The 26,875-nt window shown below is 31.5% G+C and overlaps 1 protein-coding gene across 1 annotated transcript in view; it reads left to right on the forward strand.

The window, feature by feature from the left end:
* Positions 1–212: 212 nt before the first annotated feature.
* LOC143243845 (3',5'-cyclic-AMP phosphodiesterase 4C-like) overlaps positions 213–26,875 on the forward strand; it is a 64,946-nt gene continuing 38,283 nt past the window's right edge. Inside the window, exon 1 of the mRNA XM_076487554.1 lies at positions 213–614. Within this exon, the coding sequence (XP_076343669.1) occupies positions 469–614 (146 nt within the window). The 5' untranslated portion in view covers positions 213–468. The remainder of the gene's footprint in view (positions 615–26,875) is intronic.

Here is a 26,875-nt window from a genome sequence, read left to right on the forward strand (position 1 = left end):
TTTCCATTCGGCAGATTATATTTTTGGTTTTGGCAATGAACGACTTCTGAAATAAATTACCAATAGAATGCAGGGGATACTTTCGATTTTTGTCCGCGGTTGCTGCATGCATTCTCCGTAAGTTGTTATCGATTTCTGACAAAGAGTCGTTTTAAACAAGCAAAGGTTTGCACTGCTATAAGTTACTGTGTCAGAGAGACGTCATCGCTAAACCTTTCTTGTCCGAATATTCAGGCCCAAGAACGGCCTAAACTTTGCAGCGACATTGGATAACTTTATGTTAGCACAAGTTCTATATTCCATAGTAAATAACCTTAAAAGCCCGTTTCACATTATAATAACCATTTATCACATCCACAAACTAAAATAATTTTCATGGCTTTCGTCAAAGGATTTCAACAAACCAGTGATTGAATGTAAACGGGCAGGTTTAGTGAGTGATTTAAATGTTAGCATCGTTTTCACATAATGGAAAGTTACATCAGACAACATGAACTTCCTGAAATTAAACTTGACGAACCAGAAGCTGAAGAAACTGGAATTGAATCTGGATCAGGCTTCCTGACACTTCCAGTTACTCCAGTTCCTCGTCGTCGTCACTCCTGGATATGTGGGTGAGTCTTTAAAACCTTTGTAATCAAACTAAGTCCTACTGTAAGACCAAGTCCTTTGTAATCAAACTAAGTCCTACTGTAAGACTAAGTTCTTTTTCTCTCGTCTTCAGGGGACATTTCATTCGATATTTTTATTTCAAAGTCAGATTTTGTTAAGATTCAAAAAGTAAGTAGCAAACAGTCAGTATAATACAAAAATTATATTTTAAATGGTATAAGAAAGACCCATAGGATAACTCGAGTGTGGATCATAAAAAAATTCGTTATTATTAAAATAATAAAGAAATGTTATTACTAAGCAGTAAATAAAGATATGATTATTAAACAACAGATAAATAAAAATGTTATTATTATTAAACAATAAGTAAATGTGTATTATTAACCAATAAATATATATATGTTATTAAATAACAAATAAATAATTATTAATAGACATTGATTAAATAGATATTATTAAACAAAAATATTATGAATAGACATGGATTAAACAATAAATATATTATTATTAAGCAATAAATATGTTATTATTAAATAATAAATATATTATTATTAAACAATAAATAATTTTTTCTTTACATTAAGTGCATGCTATTGTTTGGAGCAAACATCGTAAGAACAAAATAGAAAATTAAAACTGTATAAAAAATTTATAGAATAAAATAAATATACCAGTAAACATAAGTGACGTTTATGTTGTTGTTTTGAATTAAGCAGAAAGTTATACAATGGGCTATCTGTGCTCTGCCCACCACGGGTATCGAAACCCGGATTTTAGCGTTTGTGACGTTTTTAATGTAACAGTTGTGGTAACGTTTCATGTATTTAAAACATCGGAATAAGACGAAAAAATGTCTAAAATCGAAAACGTGGTTATTAAGTTTCCAGAGAGTTTTAAAATGGCAGGAAGACAAAAGCAGTAGCAACATGTTTAAATGTGAAAACACCAAAATTGTCAGTAATGTTTCCGGTTATATCAAAAGTAACTGAAGTAGAAATATAATAAAATATAAAGGTTAATAGAAGATTTCTATTTAACAAACATTCAGTTAATTCTCGGTAATTATTTCTCTTGTTTACTATAACTAAAATCGACATTTAAAACAATAAAACCTCCAAGTCTATGAACAAGTTCCTTTTCAACTCTTAATATAAGAATAAAAGAAGTAAAAAAGACCAGTTTTTATACTTAAGGTAAATTTTGACTGTAGATATCAAAGACATCACTCCAATCGATTTATTTACTGAATCCACTACCTACTTCTTTTATTTTCACAGAAACGTTTGATTCAATCAAGTTTCCGTTCTCAATAAACAGAAATAATATGAAACGTTAAGAAAATAAGAAAAATAGCGAGCAAACTGTTATTTCTTATTTAGTTTTTTTATATTTTAAACTGTTTAAAATGCAAAAGTTTGTATATATCCAATCACAAGGCCTAAAATTGGCTATTTGTGCTATACCCACCGCGGGTACTAAATCTCTTATTTTTAGTGTTATAAAAGTAGCCAATATATCGAAACAAAGTATAGATTATTAAAACAAAGTAAACAATATTTAATCAAGTGGTCAATATTGAAAGAAAATGAAAGATATTGAAACAATGTAGACAATACTGAAACAAAGTAAAGATTATTGAAACAAAGTGGACAATATTGAATCAAGTGATCAAAATTGAAACATTTCGGACAATACGAAAACACAGTGGAAGATACTGAAACAATGTAAACAATGCCGAAACAAAGTAAAGATCACTGAAACAAAGTGAAAGATATTCAAACAATGTAGATAATATCCAAACAAATTAAAGATTACTGAAACAAAGTGGAAGATATTGAAACAATGTGGAGAATGTCAAAACAAAGTACAGATTACTGAAACAATGTAGACAATATCGAAACAAAGTAAAAAATATTGAAACAATGTAGACAGTATCGAAACAAATAACAGATTATTGAAATAAAGTAGACAATTTCGAAACAAAGTAAAGAATATTGAGTCAAGTAATCAATATTGAAACAAAGTGGAAAATATTGAAACAATGGAGACAATACTGAAACAAAGTAAAGATTATAAAAACAAAGTAGACAATATTGAATCAAGTTATCAGAATTGAAACAATTTGGACAATATCGAAATAAAGCATAGATTATTGAACAACGTGGAAGATATTGAAACAATGTAGACAATATCGAAACAAATTACAGAATACTGAAACAAAGTAGACAATATCGAATCAAAGTGTAGATTACTGAAACAATGTAGAATATATCAAAACAAAGTACAGATTACTGAAACAATGTAGACAATATCGAAACAAAGTACAGATTGCTGCAACAATGTAGATAATATCGACACTAAAGTACACATCACTGAAACAATGTAGACAATATCGAAACAAAATTACAAATTACTGAAACAATGTAGACAACATAGAAACAAAGGTACAGATTACTGAAACAATGTAGATATAGAGACAAACGTACAAATTACTGAAACAATGTAGATATTGTCGAAACAAAGTACAGATTACTGAAAGAATATAGAAAATATCGAAACCAAGTAAAGAATATTGAAACCATGTAGACAGTATCGAAACAAATAACAGATTATTGAAATAAAGTAGACAATTTCGAAACAAAGTAAAGAATATTGAATCAAGTGCTCATTATTTATAGAAAGTGGAAGATATTGAAAGAATGTAGAACAATATTGAAAAAATGTAAAGAATACTGAATCAAGTAGAAAATATTGAATCAAGTTATCAATTTTCAAAGAATTTGGACAATACTGAAACAATGTAGACATTATCAAAACAAAGTAAATATTATTGAACAAAGTGGAAGATATTGAAACAAAGTAAAGAATACTGAATCAAGTGGTGAATATTGAAACAAAGTGGAAAATATTCAAAGAATGTAGACAATACTGAAACAAAGTAAAGATTATTGAAACAAAGTGGACAATATTGAATCAAGAGATCAAAATTGAAACAATTTGTACAATACTGAAACACAGTGGAAGATACTAAAACAATGTACACAATATCGAAATAAAGTAAAGATTTCTGAAACAAAGTGAAAGTTATTGAAACAATAGGGAGAATGTGGAAACAAATTACAGATTACTGAAACAATGTAGACAATATCCAAACAAAGTAAAGGATATTTAAACAATGTGGAAAATATTAAAATAAAGTAGACAATATCGAAACAAAGTGAAGAATATTGAATCAAGCTGTCAATATTTATAGAAAGTGAAAGATATCGAAACAGTGTAGACAATATTGAAACAAGGTAGACAATATTGAGTCAAGTGATCAAAATTGAAACAATTTTGATAATACTGAAACACAGTGGAAGATATTGAAACAACGTATACAATACAGAAACAAAGTGGAAGATATTTAAAAATGTAGACAATATCGAAGTAAAGTAAAGATTACTAAAACAAAGTGAAAAATATTGAAACAATGTTGATAATATCCAAACAAAGTAAAGATTACTAAAACAAAGTGAAAAATATTGAAACAATGTTGATAATATCCAAACAAAGTAAAGATTACTGAAACAAAGTGGAAGAAATTGAAACAATGTAAAGAATGTCGAAAGAAAGTACAGATTACTGAAACAATGTAGACAATATCGAAACAAAAGTACAGATTACTGAAACAATGTATACAATATAGAACAAAAGAACAGACTACTGAAACAATGTAGACATTATAGAAACAAAGTACAGATTACTGAAGAATATAGACAATATCGGAACAAAGTAAAGAACATTGCAACCATGTAGACAATTTCGAAACAAAGTAAAGAATATTGAATCAAGTGGTCGTTATTGATAGAAAGTGGAAGATATTGAAACAATGTAGACAATATTGAAAAAATGTAAAGAATACTGAATCAAGTAGAAAATATTGAATCAAGTTATCAATTTCCAAAGAATTTGGACAATACTGAAACAATGTAGACATTATCAAAACAAAGTAAATATTATTGAACAAAGTGGAAGATATTGAAATAAAGTAGACAATATTGAAACAAAGTAAAGAATACTGAATCAAGTGGTGAATATTGAAACAAAGTGGAAAATATTCAAACAATGTAGACAACACTGAAACAAAGTAAAGATTATTGAAACAAAGTGGACAATATTGAATCAAGAGATCAAAATTGAAACAATTTGTACAATACTGAAACACAGTGGAAGATACTAAAACAATGTACACAATATCGAAATAAAGTAAAGATTTCTGAAACAAAGTGAAAGTTATTGAAACAATGGGGAGAATGTGGAAACAAATTAGAGATTACTGAAACAATGTAGACAATATCCAAACAAAGTAAAGGATATTTAAACAATGTGGAAAATATTAAAATAAAGTAGACAATATCGAAACAAAGTACAGATTACTGAAAGAATACAGACAATATCGGAACAAAGTAAAGAGCATTGCAACCATGTAGACAATTTCGAAACAAAGTAAAGAATATTGAATCAAGTGGTCGTTATTGATAGAAAGTGGAAGATATTAAAACAATGTAGACAATATTGAAAAAATGTAAAGAATACTGAATCAAGTAGAAAATATTGAATCAAGTTATCAATTTTCAAAGAATTTGGACAATACTGAAACAATGTAGACATTATCAAAACAAAGTAAATATTATTGAACAAAGTGGAAGATATTGAAACAATGTAGACAATATCGAAACAAATCACAGATTACTGAAACAAAGTATACAATATGGAATCAAAGTGTAGATTACTGAGACATTTTAGACAATATCGAAACAAAATACAAATTACTTTAACAATCTAGACAATATCGAAACAAAAGTACGGATTACTGAAACAATGTAGACATTATCGAAACAAAGTAAAGATTACTGAAACAATATAGATAATATCGAAACCAAGTAAAGAATATTAAAACAAAGTAGAAAAATACTGAAACAATTTAGACAATATCGAACAAATTACAGATTACTGAAACAAAGTAGACAATATCGAATCAAACTGGAGATTACTGAAACAATGTAGACAATATCGAAACAAATTACAGAATACTGAAACAAAGTAGACAATATCGAATCAAATTGGAGATTACTGAAACAATGTAGACAATATCGAAACAAAAGTACAGATTACTGAAACAGTGTAGACAATATAGAAACAAAAGTACGGATTACTGAAACAATGTAGACATTATCGAAACAAAGTAAAGATTACTGAAACAATATAGATAATATCGAAACCAAGTAAAGAATATTAAAACAAAGTAGAAAAATATTGAAACAATTTAGACAATATCGAAACAAAGTAAAGATTACTGATAGAAAGTAGACAATATCGAATCAAATTGGAGATTACTGAAACAATGTAGACAATATCGAAACAAATTAGAGATTACTGAAACAAAGTAGACAATATCGAATCAAATTGGAGATTACTGAAACAATGTAGACAATATGGAAACAAAGTAAAGAGTTTTGAAGCAATATAGACAATATCGAAACCAAGTAAAGAATATTAAAACAAAGTAGAAAAATAATGAAACAATTTAGACAATATCGAAACAAAGTAAAGATTACTGATAGAAAGTAGACTATGTCGAATTAAAATACAGATTACTGAAACAATGTAGATAATATCGAAACGAAAGTAGACATTACTGAAACAATGTAGTGAATATCGGAACAATTTGGAAAATATTGAAATAAAGTACACAATATTTCGACAAAGTAAAGAATATTGAATCAAATAGTGAATAATGAAACAAAGTGGAAAATATTGAAACAAATAGACAATACTGAAACAAAGTAAAGATTATTGAAACAAAGTGGACAATATTGAATCAATTGATCAAAATTGAAACAATTTTGACAATACTGAAACACAGTGGAAGATATTGAAACAATGTAGACAATATCGAAATAAAGTAAATATTACTAAAACAAAGTAAAAGATATTGAAACAATGTAGATAATATCCAAACAAAGTAAAGATTACTGAAACAAAGTGGAAAACATTAAACAATGTAAAGAATGTCGAAACAAAGTACAGACTACTGAAACAATGTAGACATTATCGAAACAAAGTAAAGATTACTGAAACAATATAGATAATATCGAAACCAAGTAAAGAATATTAAAACAAAGTAGAAAAATATTGAAACAATTTAGACAATATCGAAACAAAGTAAAGATTACTGATAGAAAGTAGACAATATCGAATCAAATTGGAGATTACTGAAACAATGTAGACAATATCGAAACAAATTAGAGATTACTGAAACAAAGTAGACAATATCGAATCAAATTGGAGATTACTGAAACAATGTAGACAATATGGAAACAAAGTAAAGAGTTTTGAAGCAATATAGACAATATCGAAACCAAGTAAAGAATATTAAAACAAAGTAGAAAAATAATGAAACAATTTAGACAATATCGAAACAAAGTAAAGATTACTGATAGAAAGTAGACTATGTCGAATTAAAATACAGATTACTGAAACAATGTAGATAATATCGAAACGAAAGTAGACATTACTGAAACAATGTAGTGAATATCGGAACAATTTGGAAAATATTGAAATAAAGTACACAATATTTCGACAAAGTAAAGAATATTGAATCAAATAGTGAATAATGAAACAAAGTGGAAAATATTGAAACAAATAGACAATACTGAAACAAAGTAAAGATTATTGAAACAAAGTGGACAATATTGAATCAATTGATCAAAATTGAAACAATTTTGACAATACTGAAACACAGTGGAAGATATTGAAACAATGTAGACAATATCGAAATAAAGTAAATATTACTTAAACAAAGTAAAAGATATTGAAACAATGTAGATAATATCCAAACAAAGTAAAGATTACTGAAACAAAGTGGAAAACATTAAACAATGTAAAGAATGTCGAAACAAAGTACAGACTACTGAAACAATGTAGACATTATCGAAACAAAGTAAAGATTACTGAAACAATATAGATAATATCGAAACCAAGTAAAGAATATTAAAACAAAGTAGAAAAATACTGAAACAATTTAGACAATATCGAACAAATTACAGATTACTGAAACAAAGTAGACAATATCGAATCAAATTGGAGATTACTGAAACAAAGTAGACAATATCGAATCAAATTGGAGATTACTGAAACAATGTAGACAATATCGAAACAAATTACAGATTACTGAAACAAAGTAGACAATATCGAATCAAATTGGAGATTACTGAAACAATGTAGACAATATCGAAACAAGTTAGAGATTACTGAAACAAAGTAGACAATATCGAATCAAATTGGAGATTACTGAAACAATGTAGACAATATGGAAACAAAGTAAAGAGTTTTGAAGCAATATAGACAATATCGAAACCAAGTAAAGAATATTAAAACAAAGTAGAAAAATAATGAAACAATTTAGACAATATCGAAACAAAGTAAAGATTACTGATAGAAAGTAGACTATGTCGAATTAAAATACAGATTACTGAAACAATGTAGATAATATCGAAACGAAAGTAGACATTACTGAAACAATTTGGAAGATATTGAAATAAAGTACACAATATTTCAACAAAGTAAAGAATATTGAATCAAATAGTGAATAATGAAACAAAGTGGAAAATATTGAAACAAATAGACAATACTGAAACAAAGTAAAGATTATTGAAACAAAGTGGACAATATTGAATCAATTGATCAAAATTGAAACAATTTTGACAATACTGAAACACAGTGTAAGATATTGAAACAATGTAGACAATATCGAAATAAAGTAAACATTACTAAAACAAAGTAAAAGATATTGAAACAATGTAGATAATATCCAAACAAAGTAAAGATTACTGAAAGAATATAGACAATATCGGAACAAAGTACAGATTACTGAAAGAATATAGACAATATCGGAACAAAGTACAGATTACTGAAAGAATATAGACAATATCGGAACAAAGTAAAGAATATTGAAACCATGTAGACAATATCGAAACAAATAACAGATTATTGAAATAAAGTAGACAATTTCAAAACAATGTAAAGAATATTGAAATAAGTGCTCAATATTGAAACAATGTAGACAATATAGAAACAAACGTACAGATAACTGAAACAATGTAGATATTGTCGAAACAAAGTACAGATTACTGAAAGAATATAGACAATAACGAAACCAAGTAAAGAATATTGAAACCATTTAGACAATATCGAAACAGATAACAAATTATCGAAATAAAGTAGACAATTCCGAAACAAAGTAAAGAATATTGAATCAAGTGATCATTATTGATAGAAAATGGAAGGTATTGAAACAATGTAGACAATATTAGAAGAAAGTGAAAAATTCTGAATCAAGTAGACAATATTGAATCAAGTTATCAATTTTGAAATAATTTGGACAATACTGAAACAATGTAGATATCATCAAAACAGAGTAAAGATTATTGAACAAAGTGGAAGATATTAAAACAATGTAGACAACATTGTTATACGTTCCATATTCATATTGTTATATATTTCATTCTTGCATTTTTACACTCACCATACACACATTGTTGTTTTCTATACATTCTCATTGTTATATGTTTCAAATTTGTATTGTTATACACTTTACACACATTATTACTGTACGTTCCAGAGGTTTTGTGACAATATATTCTTCGTTGGTGACAAAAAGGGGAAGTATATAATGGTAGTCACTATATTAAACATGAACAGTGCTCGAACATGGCCGTCATCACCTTAAACTGTTGGTCAGAAGGAAAGCAATCACTGGTGCAAAGGTTTTGGCTAGCTTTAACTAAAGAGACGGGAATGACTGCCACTCTTATAAATCACCCACAGCAAAAACTATGGATCGTGTTTACCCCCCGTCACAACACGCATGCTCGGAACACTAACCGCTAACATTTGTTTGCTTGTTTTTGAATTTTGCGCAAAGCTACACGAGGGCTATTTGCGCTAGCCGTACCTAATTTAGCAGTGTTAGGCTAGACGGAAGGTAGCTAGTCATCACCACCCACCGCCAATTCTCGGGTTACTCTTTTAACAACAAATAGTGGGATTAACCGTCACATTATAAAACCCTCACGGTTGAAAGGGCGAGCATGTTTGGTGTGACGGAGATTCGAACCCACAACCCTCAGATTACGAGTGGAGTGCCTTAACCACCTGGCCATGCCAGGCCTACTAACAGTTGTCAGACAAATAAGAAAAATGTCCACATTGGGAAACCACTTATATAATAAATCATTTTACTGTCCAATGTAATACAGTCTCTTTAAAACATTTAACTAATAACAGAATGGTGTTTATTGCTATTCTCTGATATATACCTAATTTAGAATAATATTGTCAGTTTTATATCGACAATAACGTAACAACTGTTTTATGACCGAGATTTAAATTGCTACTAAAAAGACAAAGATTATATCTTATATTATAACTACATACATCGTTTGAATTTCATTTACGAAATGATATCCGGTCTCTCAGTCTAGAAATCTTGTTCATACCTTCGTTGTATAAACTTAACCGGGATCACAGCGCAAACGAGCTTAGATCCTTGTCTATTTTTTATTTGGATTTTCACAAAGACACAAGTTAAATCATAAAATATAAAGATTTATAAGGTAATAAACTGAAAGTTCAAATTTCAATCTATCACGTTGGTAAACAGCGAAATATTGTTGTCATCGGATTATTTCAAAGGATTTAAAGCCACGGCCACTATCACGAATGTTTATCTCACCTAATGGAGTTTAGACTGTAATTTCATGCCGCTGGGAATTGTGAAGCGTACAGAATAACTATACATAGCTTGCTATTACTCATTTAGTTTTAATGTAAACAAGTATATACCTAGTGGCACAAATAGCGAAGATACATAGAAAGTAAAAGATATATATTTAATTAGACAGATATGTTTTAATTCCTTACATACATATATATATATATATAAATATATGTATAAATTATCTTACTACACTGTTGGAATTTCTGAATCTTCTACTGGCACATGCTTTTATACTGAGCCCCTGGCATATTTTCTGAGTTGTATCTTTTATAACAAAAAGAAAAAACTCATAAAGAAGGTAAGCTTACATAGAGATGTTCTTATTGTTTTCAAAGATTTGTGAGTTAAAAAAATTACGGTTTATACAGTGAATCTAGTTCTCAGGAGTTCTAGTTCTAAACAGTGGATTTAGTTCTCAGGAGTTCTAGTTTTACACAGTGGATGTAGTTCTCAGAATTCTGATTTTGACCAACATTAAGCTTGATTTTGTTTGTTCCAACAAACATTAACTTTGTTTTGGTTGTTCCAGTCAACATTTGATTTGTTTGTTTGATTTTAATTTCGCGCAAAGCTACAGGAGGTCTATCTGTGCTAGCCATCTCTAATTTAGCAGTATAACACTACAGAGAAGGAAGATAGTCATCACCACCCACCGCCAACACTTGGGCTCCTCTTTTACCAACGAATAGTGGGATTGACCGCACATTATAATGCCCCATGTCTGAAAGAGCGAGCATGTTTGGTGTGATGGAGATTCAAATCCGCGACTCTCAGATTGCGAATCGAGTGTTCCAGTTACCTGGCCATGCCGGGCCTCAGCATTAGACTATATTTGGTTGTTATTTCATGTGAAGCGGGTGTGTTTTATTTCGTCTCCAGTTTATGGACCATAAAGTGGATAGAAGTTTGTTCCATCATGGATCCAGAAGACAACATAAATAACCAGTTCGCATTTCAACACATCGTTTCGGCTGATGAATTATGTGTACATTTCTAACATCAATAAGGATCAATTTTAGTGTGTATAAGTTACCATTTTCCTTGTTAATTAATCATTTGCACCTGCCTGTCGTCCTCACTTCTATAAAAGGACTGGAAGACTAAACAGGCCAGACTTGTGAAAGTTACTTTACATAATATTATATTAGTCATACAGTTAAAGAGTGTGATTACAACAGATTTTCGACCTAACTCGTGATTAGATGACGTATGAAACATTTAGTAGACACTCACATTTGGAATACCTGTATGAAAAATGATGCCAGCCAGACTCAAACTCTCATGTAAAAATGTCAAATGCTGGTCAGGAAGTCCTGAGACGTCTAATGAAACAAGTGAACACTATACAAACTTGATGTATGAACTGCTGACCAGTGTCTGATTTCAGACTACTTGACAAGAGGAACTTGATAAATATAATGAAGTAATATGTGTTATTTATTGGTAGTACACACAAGCAGAAAAAATACACATCTATGTTAATTCTGGTGCATAAGTGGATCACTTGGATTTCATTCAGTTGTAGAAAGGTGTGTGTTAGTGTTTATAAGTGAATAATTTGGATTTCATTCAATTGTAGAAAGATGGGTGTTAGTGTTTATAAGTGAATCACTTGGATTTCATTCAGTTGTAGAAAGATGGGTGTTAGTGTTTATAAGTGAATCACTTGGATTTCATTCAGTTGTAGAAAGATGGGTGTTAGTGTTTATAAGTGGATCACTTGGATTTCATTCAGTTGCAGAAAGATGGGTGTTAGTGTTTATAAGTGAATAACTTGGATTTCATTCAGTTGCAGAAAGATGGGTGTTAGTGTTTATAAGTGGATCACTTGGATTTCATTATAACAAGTCATTCTATTTAAATCTGTGTCAGAAATTTACTGGTTTGAATTCATTGTTTCACTTAGGTATTCTTGATATTACATTAATGTTACAATTAATTTTGTGATGTACGTTTTTTACATTGTTCAACAATCAATGTTACACAGTTTAAAGTATTAAGAACTCATGTATTACTATTGGTATTATTCAATTATTATTCCTTGTAATTACCAGAACCCACCGCTATGCCTAAGATTCGGCTACAGATGAAAAGTGGAGTTTTGTATTCGTAACACACTTAGAAACTCTGTCTGGTGCCTAACTCTAATTGTGAGCTACTGACCAGAGGAAAAGCAACCATACCTGGTTCCTAACCCTAATTTCGAGCTACTGACCAGAGAAAGGGCAACCAGTTAGCAGTACCATATCACCTACTATTCAAACTAAAGAATTGACTGTCACTTTTTTAATACTCTTGGAGCCTAAAATATTTGGAATATTTTGTTGCACGGATTCGAATACGATTCGTCAGCTTCACAATGCAGAACCAGCCCAGAACCTAGTTGAACAACATTTGTTACAGCTCCTTACTTAGTTTTGTAGCATTATCTACTAAAATAGAGATTTTTTTCCGCATTACATTAAGTTGTTGGTTGGAATTAGCACACAAAATCCATTATAAAAGATATCTGCGCTGAGCTGTTCCTAATAACTACAGAGAAAAAAAAAAGACAGATACCCCACCCTCCCGCTAACTCTTGTCAGAGTGGGATTCGATAGTTACTCTTATAACGCATTCACGACGATAAAGTGCAGAGCGAGATTTTATTATTGTCAGTGACGGGACACGAACCACGGATCCTCAGCTCGACATGTTAGCTGCTAGGTTGTGCTCGAAATCTTACAGTATATTTGTAGATGGATTAATCAGACAAGTACATGGGTTCAAAAACGTTTTTTGTATCTAAACATAGACTATCCATCTTGTCGATTATAAGTCCATGCCGTCCGTGGTTGAAGCCCACGCTCGCTTCTACTGGTGAGTTGTATAAGTTGATACCTTGATGTTAAAGTTCAAAGTAAACAAGTCACTGGTGGTTACGGTCCGGGATGAAACAGCTTGTGCTGTTAATTTAGTTTTGTCATTTTTTACATCGGTCTCAAGCAACTAAACCAAACGTTTAGTCTTTAACATGGAGCTTTAAATAGAAAAGTGCTGACAAAGTATTACACAAGATGAGTCATTCTTTGGCATAGATTACTCTAATGACATAAAATATCGTATTGTGAAAACACAGCTTTGTTCTCAGCAAATAATCGACTGCTTCTCCCTCTAGTGACCATTAGCGTATTCACATTCGATTTGTTTTAATCTTAAACTTTATTTAAGTTATCCTTAATAGCATTGCGTCATTAGGAGAGCGATTTTTTATACAACTAAACGGTTTTGAAAGTAAGAACGAATACATTGGGATTTAAATCTATTCGACGTGATGAATGTTCACGCTACGAAACGATTTACCTCGGAGTTCGATCGCTACGGTTCGAAGTCTGTTCCGTTCTCTGCACCCTCGACTTCATCGCTCAACATGGTTTATTCAGGCATCAGAACACGTCGTGAAAATGCAGTGTCTTTGTCGCCTCTAGCCATTCCCTCAACCAAAGATTTCTCGTGGTAAGTAACGGTACATTTATGTGACAACCCAACATTTTTAATTGTGATACAAGTTTAAAAAGAAATGTGTTACATCATGGGATGCTTCTAATATTCCAGTTATACTTGCAGGAAAGTTATTACCTTGTAAACTAAACATAGTTTTTTTTTAAGTTTCAAAATCTTAGCCGTCAAAAAATAAAATAAAGATGTTACTCCATTTTTTACCATACTAATACACCTGTTATTACACCTGTTTTTCCTTTCATACCATTAGACTTCTAACGTCTTTCTTTACTACATTATTACGTCATTACATCTGTTTACTATAAGGAACACTAAGATGTCCTAGGAATTTGTTTTAACTTTTACTGTATTATCATAGGCGGTACTTTGCATAATTATGATACAATATATCACTAGTTTATAAGACACAAAATGTCATATCCAAATGAGTCGGGAAAATTTCAAGATGGCCTAATATTATTTTGAGGAGTCCTACGTTTTCTGATGATAGCTATCATATCCTCTAAATTAATCTGATTACATTCTCAAATGAAAAGTGCTTGGGGTAGGCGGATGGTGAATCTACAAAAATTTGAAGTGTTGTTGATGACAAAAATCGAACGTGGAACAAAACAAAAAGTTACCACACCGAGTGACTTATTGAGTGAAGATTTTGTTCCTTCTTTGACAAGATGTTTTATATACACTGATTTATAACGAATAATAATAAAAGATATATTACTCTAAATTTGTTACTACTTCGAATACACGGTCTTGCTTGGATATTTTTAGCGTGACATTATTGTTACAGTTTCTACTTTTGATATTCTTAACGTAACATTATTCCTTTACGATGACAGCTACGAAACTTAATGGACTTGATAATATTAAGAGACATTGTAGGGTTTTCTATTATCCAATTCCGCAAGGAGCGTAGCACAGATAGCCCGTTGTATAGCTTTACGCTTTAAAACAAACACAATCAATCACTCGAGTTCAACGACTATATTCTATAGTTCTCCGAATCTATGGGTTGGAAGGACAGGCCTATAAAACAATAACTGATTAAATGGGCTTAACAAGAGCTTATAAACAAGACAAATGTTAGGCCTATCCTAAAAGTAATTAAACTATTATCTAATCTAATATTATATGCAGACGTAGAAAAACGCGGACTTTTCGTAGTTTTGTCATAAAAAAAGTTCATAATATTTTAAATTCTATTGTTTGTCCAATCTTGACCTTCGTGGAGTTTTCACAGTTTTAAATTTGATCCGTGTTCAACATCCTTTTTAAGTATTCAGTTAACAAAAACATTTAGCCTAATCCTTTGAGATGTAAGCTTCACTATTTACACGACACGCGGCGTTGTACTGATTTTTAAATCACGCTCACTGTTAATGTTTTTGAATAACTATATCAGAATTACACTATAAAATGTTTCTGAATGCAGTAACTTTCAATCACCAGAAGTCTGCTTCAGAAGATAAATTTATGATATAGAGGTGTAGAAGGTAAATCAAAACTGTGTAGGTATGTGTGTTGTAGGGAGATGGGTACTTATTCGAGTGAAGCAAACAAATATGCGACACAAGCACGACCAGGATCTAGGGTTCTTGAGTTAAGTTTTATGCATTCTCCCGTTTTTCTTGAGAGTAAGTTTCCTAACTGTGATAGCGGAAAAGTTTGGGTTAACTGTAAGCTATAGAACGAAACCGAAGTTTCAGTGCAGTGTCAAACCCAATAAAGAAAACAAAACTACAAATGTTTCTTCGTTATTAAACTGTACTTGCTGGACCAATGAATCATTAAAAATATCAATATAATATGTTCACTATTGTCAACACCTTTTCTCCTTACTGAAACGATACATCTACGTTTTCCCCTTTGAATTAATATTCTTATTGGTGCGCACCCTATATTTATAAAATAACATGATACAATTTCACTTTTACTTAGTGGACATTTTGAAATTGAAGTAACACTCTTCATTTTAATATACAACGTAAGTATCGATTTCTCAGCCCATCTGATTATACAGCTTGTTCTACAATAGCCAAAGTTGTTTTGTGGTTAAACCTTCCTAGGTCAACATATTCCATTTTGTGGCAATTTGTCTTTAAGAAAATACGTAGAAATTATTCAAGATAAATTTGTGTAAGGCTAACCTACAGCAGGCCTGGCATGGCCAGGTGGTTAAGGCACTCGACTCGTAATCAGAGGATCGTAGGTTCGAATCTCCGTCACACCAAACATGCTCGCCCTTTCAGCCGTGGGGGCGTTATAATGTGACTATCAATCCCACTATTCCTTACTAAAATAGTAGCCCAAGAGTTAACGGTGAATGGTGATGACTAGCTGATAAATGTGTGTAAGGCTAACCTACGAAAACGTGTCGATTTTTATACATTCATTTATAGCACCCAAATTATACGTATATTAAAATAAATATTATGTCCAATGTTATGTTGGACTGCAAACTGGTTTTGTTTCAAGTTATTCTTTATAATAGTAAAGGTAGAATATGAAATATGATTAACAGCTGTGTGTTGTAGTCATTCATTCAAAGATTATAATACAAGTACAGGGAGAATGTTGAGGCATTAAGTTTCAGTTTTGTTTTCTCGGACTGATTGGAAATACAATGAAATCGTAGAAATAAAACAGAAATGTTCTTTGTTCCGGTAACAAACTCTTGTGTTCCACCATCATCCGTTGCTGCATTACGGTTTACGATATATACAATAAGGGAGAAACAGAACGAAGCTACAAAGAATACGTAATATATTCAAAAGTGATAACAACAAAAGTAAATTGAAGATATATAGGTAACTCGTCTGTAATCCAAATCAATTAAGTTAAAATAAATTAACGAGGTCGACTGAAGATTAATTGCCCATATTACACATTATGCGCTTATCACAGTATGGAAAACATGTTGACCTCACGTTAATACATCGACTACTTTTTATAAAGAAGGTAACGAGTTGTCCTCACAAAATTTCACAATTCCTTGGTCAATCCAACTATTCTGCTGAGTAGCCGCTTTAGGCAGCTAGTGCTGACATCTAGTGGAATTTTCTATTGTTCACATTTCAAAGTTAACAACGGCCATAATGATTGAACTATGGTCTGGTAATTGGGTTCGCCAAGTGTTGTTGAAGTGCTCAACTATACATATAATTTACTTAAATTGAGATATTTTAAGGGTTCGTTTCAATAAGTTATCTTATAAATTACAAAACGTAAGAAGGCGCTAACATCGAGAAGAAGTTAATATATTTTTGTTAATGAAAGAAAAAACGAACGATTTCTATGTTGATAACGACTCAGATTCAGGGTTACAGTGTCTTTGAGTTTGACAATAAAGCCTGCTTTCATATCAAAATAACAGCCATTTTCAAGAGCGGTTTTCTTCATTGGTTCTGTCTAACAGGTTTCATATCACTGCCTTATACTCTCAAGGTCAAATACTAAACCTTGCTGTTGGAGTAGTCGCATGCGATCTTTGCCAGATGAGTTACATGTTCTGATTCTAAACCATTTAATTACACTAAAGTGTAACATAGTTTAAGGTCAACTTACGTTTGTTCAGAAGGTTTCCATTTACCATGTTTAGAAAAAAGTTATGAATTAAGTTATATTTTGCCCCCCAGTGGCTCAGCGGTATGTCTGCGGACTTGCAACGCTAAAATCCTAGTTTCGATACCCGTCGTGGGCAGAGCACAGATAGCCCATTGTGTAGCTTTGTACTTAATTCAAAACAACAACAAGTTATATTTTCATTTCGTCTTTGCTGGACCTTACCAGAACCGGCGGTAGGCTTGTTTCACGTTTGTTTGTTTTTTTTCTCATATATTCATAATCTTGGGAACCATTAAACTTTTGTTCAGATTTATCAGAAGTAGGAAAAATATATACCGACAAAAAATATTAAACATAGGATTAATAAAAATCAACGACTGTATAAAACTTAAAAATGACGAATATTTCAGGTTTTTTGAGACCATTTTTGATTGACGCTTTTTCGCAATGCATGCTTTGCGCGCCCTCTAGCACCATTACTATTCTCAGTTTTCCACGGTAATTAAAAACGTGTAAAAACTTTGACTTTTGTTTTCTTGTCTTTAATCTCTTGAAATACGAAACGATCAATTTTTCAAGTGCTTTTGATATATTTATTTAAGTGTTTGTTTAATTACGTTAAGACGTTGAGTTATAATGTTTTAATAGACGCATTTGTTGATAATAATAACACAGAGAAATAAAAATAGAATTGTGTCCTTACGTTTTGAGGGTGCGACTCGTAATATGAGGGTCGCGGGTTCGCATCCCCGTCGCGCCAAACATGCTCGCCCTTTCAGCCGTGGGAACGTTATAATGTGACGGTCAATCCCACTATTCGTTGGTAAAAGAGTAGCTCAAGAGTTGGCGGTGGGTAGTGATGGCTAGCTGCCTTCCCTCTAGTCTTACACTGCTAAATTAGGGACTGCTAGAACAGATAGCCCTCGAGTAGCTTTGTGCGAAATTAAAAAAAAAAAACGTTTTGAGCGTTTTTTTTCGAAATGCTGATTTTATTTTTCATTTTATAGCATCTTATAGGAACATTTTATGACTGATTTCTACACCAAAGTAACGAATCACATATGAAATCTATTTTAATCACATATAGACTGGCCCGGCATGGCCAAGTGGTTAAGCGCTCGAGTCGTAAGCTGAAGGTCGCGAGTTTAAATCTCCGTCGCTCCAAACATGCTCGCCATTTCAGACTTGGGAGCGTTATAAAGTTATGATCAATCCCACTATTAGTTGGTTAAAAAGTAGTGCAGGTGGTGACGGTGGATGGTGATGACTAGCTGCCTTTCCTATAATCTTACATTACTATATCAGGGACGGCTAGTGCAGATAACCCTCGTGCAGCTTTACGCGAAATTCACAAACAAACATGCATGCTGGAGAGAGAAACAGACAACCTCTAGTATGAGAATGTTTGGTAAGAAATGACATCATATTACTATAATATTTCTTTCATTCAAATAGTTTCTTTCTCTTCCATAATTAAAAAATATAGTGTTTTCTACATCCATGATTTTCAGCCATGTTAATTACTTGATTATAATTGATAGTTCTGCCATCCACTTCGTGAAATGAGACCACTGGAGAAATTAATAAAAAATAAAATAAAGTAGAGGGCGTACATGATTTTGGAAACTATTCTTCAAATAAATTACACTTTAAGTTTGTTTTGTTTTGAATTTCGCGCAAAGCTACATGAGGGTTATCTGCGCTAGCCGTCCCTAATTTTGAAGTATAATACTAGACGAAAGGCAGCTAGTCATCATCGCCCACCGCCAACTCTTTGGCTACTCTTTTACCAACATATAGTGGAAATGACCATAATTTTATGACGCCGCCACGGCTGGGAAAGCGAACATGTTTGGTGTGACGGGGATTCGAAACCGCGACGCCCAGATTGCGAGTGGAGCGCCTTTAACAACCATTTTAAATTTTCTAGAGACTAAAGTGGAGTAGTGATCGTGCTTAACAAGAAACAAACTAAATGTTCCGTGTGAATTTATGCATTTTTAAAGCTTTCACAGTCGGTATTATAATGATAACTATTTCTCACGGATTAGGCTTAACTTAGTAACGTTATTCACATTTAATGGGTGCTTACTTTCCTTGAATCAAAATATAAAACTAGCCATGGTTGTTATTTACGTGATATTGTTATTACTCTACTCGTGCTTATTACTGTCTAGTCATGGTTATCACACTTTTCTCATGGCCATTACTATTTATCCATGGTTGTTATTCACGTGATATTGTTATTACTCTACTCGTGCTTATTACTGTCTAGTCATGGTTATCACACTTTTCTCATGGTCATTACTATTTATCCATGGTTGTTATTTACGTGATATTGTTATTACTCTACTCGTGCTTATTACTGTCTAGTCATGGTTATCACACTTTTCTCATGGTCATTACTATTTATCCATGGTTTTTATTTACGTGATATTGTTATTACTCTACTCGTGCTTATTACTGTCTAGTCATGATTATCACACTTTTCTCATGGTCATTACTATTTATCCATGGTTGTTATTCACGTGATATTGTTATTACTCTACTCGTGCTTATTACTGTCTAGTCATGGTTATCACACTTTTCTCATGGTCATTACTATTTATCCATGGTTGTTATTTACGTGATATTGTTATTACCCTACTCGTGCTTATTACTGTCTAGTCATGGTTATCACACTTTTCTCATGGTCATTACTACTTAGCCATGGTTGTTATTCACGTGATATTGTTATTACTCTACTCGTGCTTATTACTGTCTAGTCATGGTTATCACACTTTTCTCATGGTCATTACTATTTATCCATGGTTGTTATTTACGTGATATTGTTATTACCCTACTCGTGCTTATTACTGTCTAGTCATGATTATCACACTTTTCTCATGGTCATTACTATTTATCCATGGTTGTTATTCACGTGATATTGTTATTACTCTACTCGTGCTTATTACTGTCTAGTCATGGTTATCACACTTTTCTCATGGTCATTACTATTTATCCATGGTTGTTATTTACGTGATATTGTTATTACCCTACTCGTGCTTATTACTGTCTAGTCATGGTTATCACACTTTTCTCATGGCCATTACTATTTATCCATGGTTGTTATTCACGTGATATTGTTATTACTCTACTCGTGCTTATTACTGTCTAGTCATGGTTATCACACTTTTCTCATGGTCATTACTATTTATCCATGGTTTTTATTTACGTGATATTGTTATTACTCTACTCGTGCTTATTACTGTCTAGTCATGGGTATCACACTTTTCTCATGGTCATTACTATTTATCCATGGTTGTTATTTACGTGATATTGTTATTACCCTACTCGTGCTTATTACTGTCTAGTCATGGGTATCACACTTTTCTCATGGTCATTACTATTTATCCATGGTTATTATTCACGTGATATTGTTATTACTCTACTCGTGCTTATTACTGTCTAGTCATGATTATCACACTTTTCTCATGGTCATTACTATTTATCCATGGTTTTTATTCACGTGATATTGTTATTACTCTACTCGTGCTTATTACTGTCTAGTCATGGTTATCACACTTTTCTCATGGTCATTACTACTTAGCCATGGTTGTGACAGCCTAGTTACTGATATCACTGTATTTGTTTGTTACTAAACACAAAGCTGTCTCTCCTATACCTACCACGGGTATCGAACCATAGCTTTAGTGCTATTAGTCTTCAGACCAATCACTGACCTACGACTGACTATCCATCTGTGTGAAAGTGGGATAATACTTTGATTTAACTCTTTAGAAAGTTATTATGGTTTTTGTACGGCCTTTACGAAAACGTAAAAAATACATTAGAAATCAGACAGTAGTAGAAATTCACTTACGTACCTAGTAATGGAAATTATAATTATCGATAACACTAATAATAGCTATACTATAATAAATTATGATTATTAATAGCGGTACTATAGTAAACCATGATTATCAATAATTTTACTATAATTAATGTACATTATTTATGAAACTAATAAATGCAAAGTATACTGAGTACAGATGTAGGTATAGAAACGTAAATACAACCAGAATCTTCTTTGCAGTTCTTAATTTCGGGCTACTGTTATTGAAGAGTAGGATTTGACCGTTACTCTTATTACGCACTCGAGACCCTAAAGCATGAATTGCAATTTTTGTTGTAATGGGAAGCGAACCATGAATATAATAAAATGCAGTCTCGACTACTGGAAAGAGTTCTTTATTGACGTGAGTCCTTACACGTGCTCTTCCCGATATTTTAAAGTCAGTAATCAACTTTGTATTCCCCAAGAACACTGTCTGAAACAGCTATAAGATGTTCGTCTTTATGCGTAGTATATTTGCTTTGTTCTTTAAACATAAGGACGGAGGTATTATAGCTTGCTTTCAATAGATCAACATTTCATACAAACACACACATCCACGTTTCTTGTAAGCTCAAAAGAACGAATTTCCTAGCTCCTCTAGGGAGATACTTAGAACTAGGGAAGAAGTGTTCATGTCAGAATGTCAAACGAAGCTAGATACATAATGTATTATTCGCATTGAATTCTTTGGATAAATGTAGACACACATGAATATTGTACGAGTCTATATTGTACTTGTTTACAAAAGAATGCAGCAGTAATGTTATGTTAATGTATTCAGATGAACATTGGTTACAAGACGTGTTGTGTTATATAACAAATAATTCCTTTTAGAAATGCGAGATCTGAAAGTACTACGTTAGAATGTATTGATCCATATAGGATAGGTGTTTAGTATTCACTGTTTGTATTAGTGGTCAGTATATATGACCCTTATGATTCACTGTTTATATTGGTGGTTAGTGTATAAAAATATATAAGACCCTAATGATTCATTGTTTATATTGATGGTTAGTATATATATATTATTTTTACACAAGAATATGTCGTACGTTATTTTAATATTTCAGAACGCGTACCACTAGCTATATTGCTACGACTGTCATTTGTTGAATTGTTACTAGAATAATTGTTTGGACTGCTACAAGTACCATCGTTTGTAATGTTACAAGAATTACTGTTTGTACTGTTACAAGTATCATTGTTTGGACTGGTATAATTAACACTGTTTGGACTGCTACAAGTACCATCGTTTGTAATGTTACAAGAATTACTGTTTGTACTGTTACAAGTATCATTGTTTGGACTGGTATAATTAACACTGTTTGGACTGCTACAAGTACCATCGTTTGTAATGTTATAGGTATTACTGTTTGGACTGATACAAGTATTATTGTTTGTACTGGTATAATTATCCTTGTTTGTACTGCTACAAGTATTATTGCTTATGCTGCTAGAATTATCATTGTTTAGACTGGTACAAGCTCCCCTCTATGTGTGTGATGTACAAAAAGACCCATAAAACATCTCACGGTTACTAGAGATATTTTTATATATATTTTATATATATATAAAAAAGTTCATATTTTTATCTTGATATTTCCTGACTAGCGAAGACGTTTTATATAAATTACCAAAAACAAACCTTAATTCAGAAGTCTGATAAAACATTCTTCCCGCCAAAGGTTGATTTCATTTTGAAGTAATTTCATCTTGTAAAGGTGTGATATTTGTCAAATTAGACCTTGACTACTTACAAAAGGGTGTGATATTTGTAGAATTCGACCATGACTACGTACAGGAGGGTCTGTAGGATTACTCTGTGACCACGTACGAAAAGATGTGATACGTATTGAATTAAACTCTGTAGGTGTAGATCGAATTTTCTACACGCAGTTTTATGGTTCTATAATGTTAAAATTAGATATATAGTTCTTGTGCCAACGTTAAAATTAAGAAGTAAAAAGTGCAGCAGTCAGGTAGAAATAAGATAGCCGTGAGGCATCTAGAATAGTCAACAAGAAAGTATACATGTTGTGAAAATAAAACATTTTTATTTCGTCTTACGGTTCATTCTTGTCCAGGGAACTAGTGAGGGTTAGATTTCACTAAAACCTGGGCAGTTAAGAGACAAATAGAAACATACGAAAACGATTAACACGTCTTTATCATGTTCTTGACGATAGATAGAGAGGAGAGTATACAATACCTTAAAGTCTTTCGATGAAAATATCACACATGAATAACACACATTAATATTCTAACACCACGTGCTTTTTTTAACTTCCTACTGGCTAGCCCGAATTTCTACGTAGATTGTTCACACCCTGTCTGACGATCTTCACTTTTGTGCACCAATTGGGCATATAGTCATAACTACAAACAATAAACACCTGGTCAGTAATCACTGGCGTCTTTATCTCGCTAAATGTTATACGTAATGTTCAATAAAGTACTCCCCTGTGATCAATAAAGGAAACTTTATCATCCATAGCTAACACAAGGTCGAGCTGCATTGTTTAAAAAAAAGTAACGCTTTTAAATACAATATGCACCACACGTTTAATAGTACATTTTAAATAAAACATGCACTACACGTTTAATAGTACATTTTAAATAAAACATGCACCACACGTTTAATAGTACATTTTAAATAAAACATGCACCACACGTTTAATAGTACATTTTAAATAAAACATGCACCACGCGTTTAATAGTACATTTTAAATAAAACATGCACTACACGTTTAATAGTACATTTTAAATAAAACATGCACTACACGTTTCATAGTATATTTTCTCAATAGTACAAAAAGAACGTGCGATTTATCATTAGCACAAAACTCTAATATCAGCTCCATCTGTAAAACCAGTTGACAAAAAAGACACTAAAACAAAACACACAAAACGCTGATGACTCAGGAAAAAACCATAAAAAATACAGATAATCTGTACAAAAACGATAAAAATACTGTTGAACTGTGCAACAAACGATAAATAATACAGATAATCTGTACAACATACGATAAACAATACTGTTAACCTGTAAAAAAGTAATAAACAATACTGATAAAGTGTACAAATGATAAACACTGCTGTCAACCTGTATAACAAGTGATAAACAATACTTTTAAACCGTAGAAAAAACGATAACAAAGCTGTTATATGGTACAACAATTGATAAACAATACCGTTAAGCTGTATAACAAGTAATAAACAATACTGTTAACCTGTAAAACAAACGATAAAAATTACTGTTAACCTCTACTACAAGTGATAAACAATAGAGATAACCTCCAAAACAAACGACAAAACAATACTGTTAACATGTATAATAAGTACAAAACAATATTATTAAACTGTAAAACAATAAATAAACAACAGTTAAGCTCTACAATAAGTAATAAACGATACTCATAAACTGTACAAAAAGTGATAAACAATACTGTCAACATGTATAACAAGTAATAAAAAATACTGTTAACCTATAAAAAAGTGATAAACAATACTGGTAAACTATATAACAAGAGATAAACAATACCGTTAACCTGTACAACAAGTAATAATCAATACTAATAACCTGTAAAACAAATGATAAATAGTACTGTTAACCTATACAACAAGTGATAAGCAACAGTGTTAAACTGTAGAACAACTGGTAAACAATACTGTTAACCTATATAAATAGTAAAATACAATAGTGTTTACTTGAAAACCAAGTGATAAACAATACTATTAAACTGTATAAAAAACGATAACAATGCTGTTAAACTGTAAAACAAGTGATAAAAAGTACTATTACCATGTAAAACAAACAAAAAACAATACTGTTAACATGTATAACAAGTAAAAGCTACTGTTAAACTTTTAAAGAAGGGATAAACAACATTGTTAAGCTGTACGATAACTAACAAACGATACTCATAATCTGTACAAAAAGTGATAATACCGTTAACCTGTAAAACAAACGATAAAAATACTGTTAACCTACAAAAAGAGGTAAACAATACTGATAACCTGTAAAACAAGTGATAAATAGTACTGTTAACCTATACAACAAGTGATAAGCAATAGTGTTAAGTTGTAGAACAATTGATATAAAATACTGTTAGCCTGTATAAAAAGTAAAAACAGTAGTGTTAACTCGTAAACCAAGGGATAAACAACACTGTTAAGCTGTACAACAGGTAATAACCAATACTGTTAACCTGCAAAACAAATGATAAACAATACTGATAAGCTGTACAAGTAATAGTCAATCCTGATTACCTGTACAACAAGTGATAAATAATACTGTTAACCTGTAAAAGAAGTAATAAACAATACCGTTATCCTGTACAACAAGTAATAATCAATAATGATAACCTGTAAAAGAGGTGATAAATAGTATTGTTAACCTATACAACAAGTGATAAGCAATAGTGTTAAACTGTAGAACATGTGATAAACAGTACTATTAACCTGCACAACAAGTGATAAACAAAGCTATTAACCTGTAAAACAGGCGATAAACAATACTGTTACCATGTAAAACAAATCAAAAACAATAAAATTAACCTGTACAACATGTAAAAAACAACTGTTAAACTGTAGAACAACTGATAAACAATACTGTTAACCTGTACAACAAGTGGTAAACAATACTGTTAACTTGTAAAACAAGTGATAAACAATACTGTTAAGCTTTACAAGTGATAATCAATACTGGTTACCTGTACAAAAAGTGATAAATAATACTATTACCTTATAAAACAAACGATAAACAATACTCTTAATTCATACAACAAGTGATAAACAATACTATTAACCTGTACAAAAAGTGATAAACGACATCGTTAATCTGTAAAACAAGTGATAAGCATAACTGATAAACTGTACAAGTGATAAACAATACTGACAACCTAAATAAGAAGTGATAAACAATACTGTTGAACTGTAAAAAAACAATAACAATACTGTCAAGCTGTGAAACAAATGATAAAAATTACTATTACCCTGTAGAACAAACGATAAACAATATTGTTACCTGTACAAAAAGTGGTAAACAATAGTGTTAATTTCTATAACAAGTCATAAACAATACTGTTAAGCTGTACAACAAGTGAAAAACAATGCAGGTTAACTGTAAAATAGCTGATAAGCAATACTGTTAATCTGTAGAACAGGTGATTAAAAATGCTACTGACCTGTATAACAAGTGATAAACAATACTGTTAAGCTGTACAAAAAACAATAACAATACTGTTAACCTGTAGAGCAAGTGATAAACAATACTGCTAACGTGTACAAAAAATTATGAACAGTAGTCTTACACTATAGAACAACTGATAAGCAATACTGTTAACATGTAGAACAGGTGATAAACGATACTGTTAACCTTTACAAGTGATAAACAATAACGATAACAACTTTACTAACCTATACAAGAAGTGATAAACAATACTGTTAGCTTGTACAACAAGTGATAAGTAGTACTGTTGATCTGTAAAACAAAACAA

This window comes from Tachypleus tridentatus, chromosome 2 (assembly GCF_004210375.1).
Source record: "Tachypleus tridentatus isolate NWPU-2018 chromosome 2, ASM421037v1, whole genome shotgun sequence".
NCBI lineage: Eukaryota > Metazoa > Arthropoda > Merostomata > Xiphosura > Limulidae > Tachypleus > Tachypleus tridentatus.